The sequence below is a fragment of the Neodiprion lecontei genome, chromosome 2, assembly GCF_021901455.1.
Source record: "Neodiprion lecontei isolate iyNeoLeco1 chromosome 2, iyNeoLeco1.1, whole genome shotgun sequence".
In the NCBI taxonomy this organism is placed as follows: Eukaryota; Metazoa; Arthropoda; class Insecta; order Hymenoptera; family Diprionidae; genus Neodiprion; species Neodiprion lecontei.
The window spans coordinates 12,059,316-12,070,820 of record NC_060261.1 but is presented as its reverse complement, the minus strand read 5'-3'; the positions used below and the strand labels follow the sequence as shown (position 1 = coordinate 12,070,820).

General features: G+C 60.3%; 1 protein-coding gene, 1 non-coding gene and 1 pseudogene across 2 annotated transcripts; all 3 read left to right on the top strand.

Annotated features, from left to right (window-relative positions):
• The first annotated feature begins 100 nt into the window (after positions 1 to 100).
• On the top strand, positions 101 to 294 carry LOC124293177. The gene has a single exon (XR_006903128.1). It is a non-coding gene; the product is annotated as a U2 spliceosomal RNA (small nuclear RNA).
• A 268-nt stretch (positions 295 to 562) lies between these two features.
• Positions 563 to 3,318, top strand: LOC124292753 (mucin-5AC-like). Its single transcript, XM_046730571.1, has 2 exons — positions 563 to 2,865; positions 3,080 to 3,318. Exons 1-2 carry the CDS (start codon positions 1,365 to 1,367, stop codon positions 3,316 to 3,318), a joined length of 1,740 nt encoding a protein of 579 aa, XP_046586527.1. The 5' UTR covers positions 563 to 1,364.
• A 3,708-nt stretch (positions 3,319 to 7,026) lies between these two features.
• Positions 7,027 to 7,208, top strand: LOC124293180 (annotated as a pseudogene).
• Positions 7,209 to 11,505: the final 4,297 nt, after the last annotated feature.

Here is an 11,505-nt window from a genome sequence, read left to right as displayed (position 1 = left end):
CCCGGTCGGTACCGATTTCCACCGCTGAAGGGCGCATCGCTCTCGCAACAAAAGTATCGTTTCTAGAGAGTTAAATAATGCTTTAAAACACGTGTACAGCATCGCTTCTCGGCCTTTTGGCTAAGATCAAAGTGTAGTATCTGTTCTTATCAGCTTAATATCTGATACGCTCCCCATTGGGGGGCCAGTATATTAATCTGATTTTTGGAAGGTGGTGGAGTGTCAGGGGCTTGCTCCGGCTCCGCCGCGGGTCAACCCTGCATTGCAGTACCGTAGGGAGCAGGCCCACTAGGACATTAATATCAGAGCACTCCGCCACCTTCCAAAGATCAGTAGGATAGGATAGGCTGATTTTTAATTTATTGAATTTTAGACTTTTATTTTGGACTTTTTGTTTTTATCGTTCTATATATACACTTTTATTTATACACTTGTATATATTTATTCATTTGACACTTTGGATTTTATTTATTTATTTATTTATTCTATTTATTAGCTAGGCTATTTAGTTTTAATCCCGCCGAGAAGCGATCGGGACGCAGTTTAAGTGCGCGACTGTTGTGCCGCGGGTGTGTGCGTCTCCCCCGCTTCGTCCCCCCGTAGAGTGTGCGGCGGAACTCCCCGGGACATCGCGCCGGTGGGTGGACCCGTCAGAGGTAAGTGGTGCCTATCTTTCTTTCTTCTCGCTCTTTCCCCCGGCCATACGGTGCCGATTGCGAGGCGACCTTGCTTAGTCGTTCTCGCGCGGCACTAGGCCGGTTAATCCTTTACCCCACCCCTAGTTTCCGTCACTGTAGCGAGCCGTCGCACCAACACTTGTTGGTGCCCTTGTGACGGTGAGTTGCAGTGTCTGGTTGCGCTCCCATCCCGAACGCGTTAAAACTCAACGGGTTGTAGTTGCTGGAAGACCGACTGCGAGTGCATCGGCACGAGGGTTGGTCTCTCCGGCTCCAACAGCCCAGAGTTAACGTAAGTCTCGAAGTTTCTCTGAGGAAATAGCGCGAGTTATTCCCTCGGCGACAGCTTCGAGATCCTTCTACCACCACGTCTGTCGTTGCCCGAGGTCGGGAACGACTGAAACACGTCTGACCTGCCAAAGGTGCGACAGGCTGGTGCTGCCCCCCCGGCGGTCAGTAGCCGAACCGATTGGCGCGAGTCATAGGTCGGTACTGCGGGCCGTCGGTAATTTATCCTCCCCCTCTGTTACCGACTCTCTCTTCAGGTAACAGAGGTAATACCGACTGTCGCTATCTCTTTTCAACTCCTTGGATAACCCCTCTTTCATTCCCATCCTTTTCTATCTCCCCTTTTCTTTCTTCTTTTCTTAAGGCACCGCTGAATCGGCGGCTTCACTTAGCGGCGTGATGGAAGTTTTTGTGGACTTCCCGTTCCCGGATGAGTTCCGCTGCCAAGATTGTTATCATGGTAGCAGGGGTAGGGGGACATGGACGGTGGGGGCGTTTAGGGCGCACTCCGACTATAAGAAACACCTTAAAAAATACCATCCAGAGCGCGGGATGAAGTTCCGCTGCGGTGTGTGTGGCTTCATCGGCGAGGGGGGGTATCCCCTCAAGGCGGTGAAGCTGCACCACGAGCGGGCCCATCCCGCGCCATCAACGAGTAGTCGGGGTGCGCCTGAAGCACCCGCGGCGCAGCAGCCGCGTACTGCAGACGAGGGCCGTGAGCGGCCAATTATGAACTTTTTCAGCGCTGCGGCGCCTGTGGGTCGGACACGGGCGGCGAGGACAGCGACGACGACGACGGCGACGGCGGGCTCGAGCAGGGCTACCACCACCACACGCCCTGCCACCACCAGCGGGACGTCGAGGACGACGCGGCAGACCACCAGCCACCCACGGAGGAGCAACGAGACCGCCCACACAACACCTGTGGCGCCCGCCACGACGACCGGGTCTGGAGCGCGGTGCAGCACCAGTCGGCTGCCGGCAATTAGGAGGACCCCAGAGGCACCCCGTCTCTCCAACGACGGGGTGCGGAGGACCAGCGGGGGTCAACGTGGCTCTCCGGGGGCCCGACCTTCCACCTACGAGGGCCCCCTGACAAGGAGGAGGAGAGCCGCCAGCGTGCCGGTCGAGCCGGCTCCACCACCAACGTCCACCACCACCAGGAGAGGCACCGCACCCAGGCCACTGCGGACATCCCCGGGACTGAGGGGGGCAAATCATCTGCGCCCCGCCGCAACACCATCTCCAAATGCGGCGGGGCCCACCATCATCGGAAGAGGCCCCCCACGACCATCCACGCTCCCGGGGAGGATGAGGACGGCGGCTACCACATACGCCGCCGTCACCGCGGGCGCCACCACCGCATCGACGCAGCCATCGTCCGGCGTGCCGGCTGCACGCAGAGGGCTGCGATCGGCCGCCAGGGCCACATCACTTCCCCCTGGCGGTCCCACCGGAGGCAGCCCTCCACCGTGGGAGATGCCGGCCCCGCCGGCCCACAACACCCGGAGCCGGAGAGCGGGGTCGGTGAGCGGACAGCCGATCACGTCGGCGGTGGCTGCTACACTTACGACGGCGACGACGACGACGACGATGTGCGGGGGGCCGATCACCACCTCAAGGCCCCTCGCAGGGGGGAGGGTCTCCACGACCATCCTGGGACCACCTGCCGCACCGCCACGTGCGGCAAGGACCCTCCCCTCCATCGCGGAAGCGGAGGCGAGGGCGGTCTCACCAGCGAGGGAACCGTGGAGCGTCGTCCCCCAGCGGACCCGCCGACGACATCCCCGCGGGTCCGCCCCGGCGTCCACGGAGGGAAGCCCGCCGTCTTCACCAGCCCCGTCCACACCATCTTCTTCGGGGTCGTCGTCCGTGTTCGAGCCCCCAGGCGACGCAGCGAGTACTAGTAGCTCAAACAAGAGCAATAATAACAATAATAATAATAATATCACGCGACCGCCAGCCAGAACAAGGCGAGGCTCCCGTGTTTGCGCCCCGAGGATTAATGCGAGGCCGGGCACGCATGCACGCGAAAACGAAAATAATAACATCAATAACAACAATAATAGTAACGACAACAACAACAACAATAATCACAATCGTACCGTTTTCAGATCGAGGACGCCGGACACGTGCTCCACGGATATGGAGCCCCGGAGCCAACAACGAAATAGAGGAGGTGCTATCCGGAGGACCGGAGCACAACGGGCAGGAGGAGCCACAGGTGACGGGAGGCCCGCGACCTCTGGGCGCGGGTGTCCGCCTGCGAGGAGCCAACGACGGCCCAACCAACCCCGTCAGTCACCGGCTCCGGTGGGGCAGCCGCCGAGGCCGGCCGATCGGCCCGCAATGATCCACCACGCTGGTAATCGTGTCGACGAGGAAGGCGTGGTGCGTGAGCGGGAGCAACTGATCGGTCTGGCGGAAGCGGCTGCCAGTTGGGAAGATCTGGAGGAGCTGGCGACGCGAGTCGCCACGTTCCTCCAAATCACCGGAGCAAGAACGGGGGCTGCGGGGGAGGAGAGGGCGGCCGGTCGTGCGGGGGGCCGGCGCGGGGGGAGGGCTGGGGAAGCCACGCGCGGGGGGCCCGGGCGGGCGGGAAATCGCGGGAGCCCCGGTGGTGAGCGCCGTGGGGCACTTCCAGCGGGGGGGGACCGAGTGAGAGAGGCCACGAGGATCCAGCGGCTCTTTCGGGCGAACCGTCGGCGCGCTGTCCAAGAGGTGTTGACGGGCCCGCTCCAGCACTGTGAAGTGTCAAAGGAGCGGATCCGTCAACACTTTGAGGGCATGTACGCTCCGGCGGAGAGCCTGGGGGGCCGCCCTCTGGCCGAACCTCTCACACCGCCAGACGAAAACAGCAACGACGATCTGGTTAGGCCTTTCACGGAGCGAGAGGTGGACCGTCGGCTCCGGCGTATGAATAATTCTGCGCCGGGTCCCGACGGGCTCACCTACCGTGACCTCCGAGGGGCCGACCCCGGTTGTCGTCTGCTGGCGGCGACGTTTAACGCCTGCCGTCGTCTGGAGGCGGTCCCCCCCAGCTGGAAGTCGTCGAACACGGTGCTCATCCACAAAAAGGGTGACCGCGACGACCTGTCCAACTGGAGGCCGCTCGCGCTGGGTGACACCACGCCCAAACTCTTCGCCGCGCTGCTGGCTGACCGGCTTACTGCCTGGGCCGTCTTCAACAACCGGCTCAGTCCGGAGCAAAAGGGCTTCCTGCCGTGCGAGGGGTGCTATGAGCACAACTTCGTGCTGCAGGAGGTCCTTTCCGACGCTCGCAGGTCGGGGCGCCAAGTGATCGTCTCGTGGCTGGACTTGTCGAACGCGTTCGGCTCGGTCCCCCACGAGGCGATCTGGCGCGCTTTTGAGGAAGCGGGAGTCCCGTCGCCACTGAGAAATATTGTCGAAGAGATGTACAACGGCTGCTCCACCCGTGTGCGAACGTCCGAAGGACACACGGACCCCGTCACCATCCGCTCCGGAGTGCGTCAAGGGTGCCCGATGAGCCCTGTGGCGTTTAACCTGGCGCTGGAGCCGGTGCTGCGTGCAGCATCGGCCCACCCGGCGGGTTACACGCTACACGGCCATCGGCACAATCTACTAGCGTACGCCGATGACCTCGCGTTAATATCTGACACTCCGGAGGGGATGGAGGCGCTGCTGGAGGCAGTGGAGGCTGCGGCGGGTGGGATCGGACTCCGGTTCAAGCCCGCAAAGTGCGCCACGCTCCATATGGGGCGTGGGCGCGGTGGTCGGGTTCTTCCCACCCGCTTCACCCTCCAGGGTCAGGAAATGACGGCTCTGGCGGAGGGGGAGCCTTACCTGCACCTGGGGATCCCGACTGGCTACCAGGTGAAGCAGACCCCGCTGGTGACGGTTCAGAAGCTGGAACGCGACCTCCGAGCCGTTGACGAGTCCCTCCTCACCCCGTGGCAGAAGGTTGAGACGGTGGCAACTTTCATATTGCCCCGTCTCGACTTCTCGTTGCGGGGAGCACACGTGGAGAAGGGTCCTCTGACGGCAGCCGATAGGCTAGCTAAGCGCCTGGCCAAGTCCTGGCTAAACCTTCCCCAGAGGGCTAGCGCGGAAGTGGTCTTCCTCCCTCCCAGTAGGGGGGGATGCGGACTGCTTCCTCTGGCTGACCTTGCCGACGCCCTGACCATCGCTCACGCCTTCCGGATGCTATCCGCGGCCGATGCGGTGGTCAGGGAGTTGGCATGGAGCTCACTGGGGCGGGCGGTGTCCAGGAAACTTGGACGGGACCCGTCGCGCTACGACCTGGCGGCCTATCTCTCCGGTTCGCTGGAAGATGGGCTTGCCAGAGACGGGGGGGACACTTCCTCGCTGTGGTCGAGGGCTCGGAATGCGGCGAGGAGGAGCGCGAAGGCCCTGGGCCTGAAGTGGCGATGGTCTGCGGAGCTTGGGGAGCTGGCCGTGGAGATCCGGGGCTCGGCTGGACGGACGACGGTGGTGCCACCGCGAGCACGAGGCCAAATTGTACGCCGACTGCGGGCGGCATGGGCGGAGCACTATGGTCAAAGACTTCTACGGAAGCCAGACCAGGGGAAGGTGTTCGAGGTGTCGTCGTGGTCGAGGTATTCTAACCACTTCCTCCGCGGCGGCAGCTTCACCCGCTTCGCTGATTGGCGCTTTGTTCACCGCGCGCGCCTGGATGTCCTGCCCCTTAACGGGGCACGACGCTGGGGCGACGGTGACAAGCGTTGCCGGCGTTGCGGGGGAGCACTCGAGTCCCTTCCCCATGTGGTCTGCCACTGCCGCCCGCACTCGGCCGCGTGGCAGCTGCGGCATGATGCCATCGTCGCCCGCCTAGCGAAGGCGAACCGCCTGCCGGGGCAGCTCCGGGTAAATAGGCGGGTCGAGGGGGTGGACGACGAGCTGGGGGCTCTCAGACCTGACATCGTGGTCAGGCACGAGCCCTCAAAGAGTATCGTCATCGTCGATGTGACCGTGCCTTTCGAGAACCGTAGAGTAGCGTTCGATGAGGCCAGGGGCCGGAAGATCTTGAAATATAAGCCCCTGGCCGATGAGCTCGGAAGGCGCGGTTACCGGGTGACGGTCTCTGCGTTCGTCGTCGGCGCCCTCGGCTCATGGGACCCGAGGAATGAGTCGGTGCTGAAGCAGCTGCATATCGGCAATCGGTATGCAGCGCTGATGCGCCGGCTCATTGTCTCGGATACCATCCGATGGTCACGCGACATCTACGTGGAGCACGTCTCGGGCGTCCGACAATACCGCGTGCCTGAGTTAAGCGGACCCTTGGGGGGCAGCGCGGGGGCAAACGAACCGGAAAATTTGGATGGCGAAAGGCCGCCGCTTGCGGGCCAAGTCTAGACTGCGTCCCATTATTCTATATGCATGCTATAGATATATGAATCTATACTTCTTCTCTCTATTCTATTAATTTCAATGAAGGGCGGTGGCCAGTTGGGGCTAGTCCCTGTAATTTTAATCTTCTACAAATGAGTGTATATTAGCCACAGATTAGCTTTTCTTTTAACTCGACATTTTACCTCTTTTAACCCTATCTATTTTAACTATACACCCCTTTTAAACCTAGTCATTTTACCTCTTTTAATCTTATCTATTCTAATTATACACCTCTTTTAAACCTATTTATTTTACCTCTCTTAATCTTATCTACTTTAACTATACACCTCTTTTAAACCTATTTATTTTATCCCTTTTAATCTTATCTATTTTAACTATACGCTTCTTTTAAACCTATTTATTTCACCTAACTTCTATTTTATCTACTTGTCTAGTCCTAAGTATTTATTCTTTTACCCGTACTTTCCAAATTCTGTCTGGTTATTTTAAATACTATCAGGTTGCATGTGCCCCGGGACCTATTATGGCCTCGGGGTTCCATGCAACCCAAATATTTTAATTAAGCACTTAAGCCAAAGATGTGATACTATTCCACAATCATACACTTTTATTCCCATTTTATTGTTATATTTATGTATGCTTAAGCCACCGCCAGGGGCGGAATCTGTATATATTACCCCCGGGCAAACTATTGTAAACCCGGGGGAACATTGTTTGTTCAATAAACGCCCTTTTATCTGTTCTTATCAGCTTAATATCTGATACGCTCCCCATTGGGGGGCCAGTATATTAATCTGATTTTTGGAAGGTGGTGGAGTGTCAGGGGCTTGCTCCGGCTCCGCCGCGGGTCAACCCTGCATTGCAGTACCGTAGGGAGCAGGCCCACTAGGACTATTGAATATCAGAGCACTCCGCCACCTTCCAAAAATCAGTAGGATAGGTTAGGCTGATTTTTAATTTATTGATTTTTAGACTTTTATTTTTTGTTGACTTTTTATCATTTTATATATACACTTTTATTTAATGACATTTGTATATATTATATCTTTTACACTTTAGATTTTAGTTATTTATTTATTTATTCTACCTATTAGCTAGACTATTTAGTTTTAATCCCGCCGAGAAGCGATCGGGACGCAGTTTAAGTGCGCGAGTGTTGTGCCGCGAGTGTGTGCGTCTCCCCCGCTTCGTCCCCCCGTAGAGTGTGCGGCGGAACTCCCCGGGACTTCGCGCCGGTGGGTGGACCCGTCAGAGGTAAGTGGTGCCTATCTTTCTTTCTTCTCGCTCTTTCCCCCGGCCATACGGTGCCGATTGCGAGGCGACCTTGCTTAGCCGTTCTCGCGCGGCACTAGGCCGGTTAATCCTTTACCCCACCCCTAGTTTCCGTCACTGTAGCGAGCCGTCGCACCAACACTTGTTGGTGCCCTCGTGACGGTGAGTTGCAGTGTCTGGTTGCGCTCCCATCCCAAACGCGTTAAAACTCAACGGGTTGTAGTTGCTGGAAGACCGACTGCGAGTGCATCGGCACGAGGGTTGGTCTCTCCGGCTTCAACAGCCCAGAGTCAACGTAAGTCTCGAAGTTTCTCTGAGGAAATAGCGCGAGTTATTCCCTCGGCGACAGCTTCGAGATCCTTCTACCACCACGTCTGTCGTTGCCCGAGGTCGGGAACGACTGAAACACGTCTGACCTGCCAAAGGTGCGACAGGCTGGTGCTGCCCCCCCGGCGGTCAGTAGCCGAAGCTGTGGGCGCGAGTCTCAGGTCGGTACTGCGGGCCGTCGGTAATTTATCCTCCCCCTCTGTTACCGACTCTCTCTTAAGGTAACAGAGGTAATACCGACTGTCGCTATCTCTTTTCAACTCCTTGGATAACCCCTCTTTCATTCCCATCCTTTTCTATCTCCCCTTTTCTTTCTTCTTTTCTTAAGGCACCGCTGAATCGGCGGCTTCACTTAGCGGCGTGATGGAAGTCTTCGTGGACTTCCCGTTCCCGGACGAGTTCCGCTGCCAAGATTGTTTTCGAGGTGGCAGGGGTAGGGGGACATGGGCGGTGGGGGCGTTTAGGGCGCACGCCGACTATAAGAAACATTTAAGAAAATATCATCCGGAGCGCGGGATGAAGTTCCGCTGCGGTGTGTGTGGCTTCATCGGCGAGGGGGGGTATCCCCTCAAGGCGGTGAAGCTGCACCACGAGCGGGCCCATCCCGCGCCAGCCACAGATAGTCGGGGTGCGCCTGAAGCACCCGCGGCGCAGCAGCCGCGTACTGCAGACGAGGGCCGTGAGCGGCCTATTTTGAGCTTTTTCAGCGCTGCGGCGCCTGTGGGTCGGACACGGGCGGCGAGGACAGCGACGACGACGACGGCGACGGCGGGCTCCAGCAGGGCAATTACCACCACGTGCCCTGCCACCACCAGCGGGACGTCAAGGACGACGCGGCAGACCACCAGCCACCCACGGAGGAGCAACGAGACCGCCCGTACAACATCTGTGGCGTCCGCCACGACGACCGGGTCTGGAGTGCGGTGCAGCATCAGTCGGCTGCCGGCAATAAGGAGGACCCCAGAGGCACCCCGTCTCTCTAACGACGGGGTGCGGAGGACCAGCGGGGGTCAACGCGTCTCTCCGGGGGCCCGACTCTCCATCTACGAGGGCCCCCTGACGAGGAGGAGGAGAGCCGCCAGCGTGCCGGTCGAGCCGACTCCACCACCAACGTCCACCACCACCAGGAGAGGCACCGCGACCAGACCACTGCGGACATCCCCGGGAATAAGGGGGGCACAACATCTGCGCCCCGCCGCAACTCCATCTCCAAACGCGGCGGGGCCCACTATCACCAGAGGAGGCCCCCCACGACCATCTACGCTCCCGGGGAGGATGAGGACGGCGGCTACCACATACGCCGCCGTCACCGCGGGCGCCACCACCGCATCGACGCAGCCATCGTCCGGCGTGCCGACTGCACGCAGAGGGCTGCGATCGGCCGCCAGGGCCACATCACTTCCCCCTGGCGGCCCCACCGGAAGCAGCCCTCCACCGTGGGAGATGCCGGCCCCACCGGCCCACAACACCAGGAGCCGGAGAGCGGGGTCGGTAAGCGGACAGCCGATCACGTCGGCGGTGGCTGCCACACTGACGACGGCGACGACGACGACGACGATGTGCGGGGGGCCGATCACCACCCCAAGGCCCCTCGCAGGGGGGAGGGCCACCACGACCATCTCTGGACCACCTGCCGCACTGCCACGTGCGGCAAGGACCCTCCCCTCCATCGCGGAGGCGGAATCGAGGGCGGTCTCACCGACGAGGGAACCGTGGAGCGTCGTCCCCCAGCGGACCCGCCGACGACATCCCCGCGGGTCCGCCCCGGCGTCCAACGAGGAGAGCCCGCCGTCTTCACCAGCCCCGTCCACGGCATCATCATCGGGGTCGTCGTCCGTGTTCGAGCCCCCGGGCGACGCAGCGAGTAGTAGTTCAGACCGTAACAATAATAATAACAATAATAACAATAGTACGCGACCGCCAGCTAGAACAAGGCGAGGCTCCCGTGTTTGCGCCCCGAGGGTCAATGCGAGGCTAGGCACGCATGCACGCGTAAATAATAATAACAACAACATCAACAACAATAATAACAGTAACAACAACAACAACAACTGTAATGGTTCTGTTTTCAGATCGCGGACGCCGGACACGTGCTCCACGGATATGGAGCCCCGGAGCCGAGAGAAGAATAGAGTAGGTGCTATCCGGAGGACCGGAGCACAACGGGCAGGAGGAGCCACAGGTGACGGGAGGCCCGCGACCTCTGGGCGCGGGTGTCCGCCTGCGAGGAGCCAACGACGGTCCAACCAACCCCGTCAGCCACCGGCTCCGGTGGGGCAGCCGCCGAGGCCGGCCGATCGGTCCGCAATGATCCACCACGCCGGGAATCGTGTCGACGAGGAAGGCGTGGTGCGTGAGCGGGAACAACTGGTCGGCTTGGCGGAGACGGCTGCAAGTTGGGAAGATCTGGAGGAGCTGGCGGCGCGAGTCGCCACGTTCCTCCAAACCACCGGAACGAGTACGGGGGCTGTGGGGGAGGAGAGGGCGGCCGGTCGTGCGGGGGGCCGGCGCGGGGGGAGGGCTGGGGAAGCCACGCGCGGGGGGTCCGGGCGGACGGGGAATCGCGGGAGCCCCGGTGGGGAGCGCCGTGGGGCACTTCCAGCGGGGGGGGACCGAGTGAGAGAGGCTACGAGGATCCAGCGGCTCTTTCGGGCGAACCGTCGGCGCGCTGTCCAAGAAGTGTTGACGGGCCCGCTCCAGCACTGTGAAGTGTCAAAGGAGCGGATCCGTCGACACTTTGAGGACATGTACGCTCCGGCGGAGAGCCTGGGGGGCCGCCCTCTGGCTGAACCTCTCACACCTCCAGACGAAAACAGCAGCGACGGTCTGGTTAGGCCTTTTACGGAGCGAGAGGTGGACCGTCGGCTCCGGCGTATGAATAATTCTGCGCCGGGTCCCGACGGGCTCACCTACCGTGACCTCCGAAAGGCCGACCCCGATTGTCGTTTGCTGGCGGCGACGTTTAACGCCTGCCGTCGTCTGGAGGCGGTCCCCCCCAGCTGGAAGTCGTCGAACACGGTTCTCATCCACAAAAAGGGTGACCGCGATGACCTGTCCAACTGGAGGCCGCTCGCGCTGGGTGACACCACGCCCAAACTCTTCGCCGCGCTGCTGGCTGACCGGCTTACTGCCTGGGCCGTCTACAACAACCGGCTCAGTCCGGAACAAAAGGGCTTCCTGCCGTGCGAGGGGTGCTACGAGCATAACTTCGTGCTGCAGGAGGTCCTTTCCGACGCTCGCAGGTCGGGGCGCCAAGTGGTCGTCTCGTGGCTGGACTTGTCGAACGCGTTCGGCTCCGTCCCCCACGAGGCGATCTGGCGCGCCTTTGGGGAAGCGGGAGTCCCGTCGCCGCTGAGAAACATAGTTGAAGAGATGTACAACGGCTGCTCCACCCGTGTGCGAACGTCCGAAGGATACACGGACCCCGTCACCATCCGCTCCGGAGTGCGTCAAGGGTGCCCGATGAGCCCTGTGGCGTTTAACCTGGCGCTGGAACCGGTGCTGCGTGCAGCATCGGCCCACCCGGCGGGTTACACGCTACACGGCCATCGGCACAATTTACTAGCATATGCCGACGATCTGGCTTTAA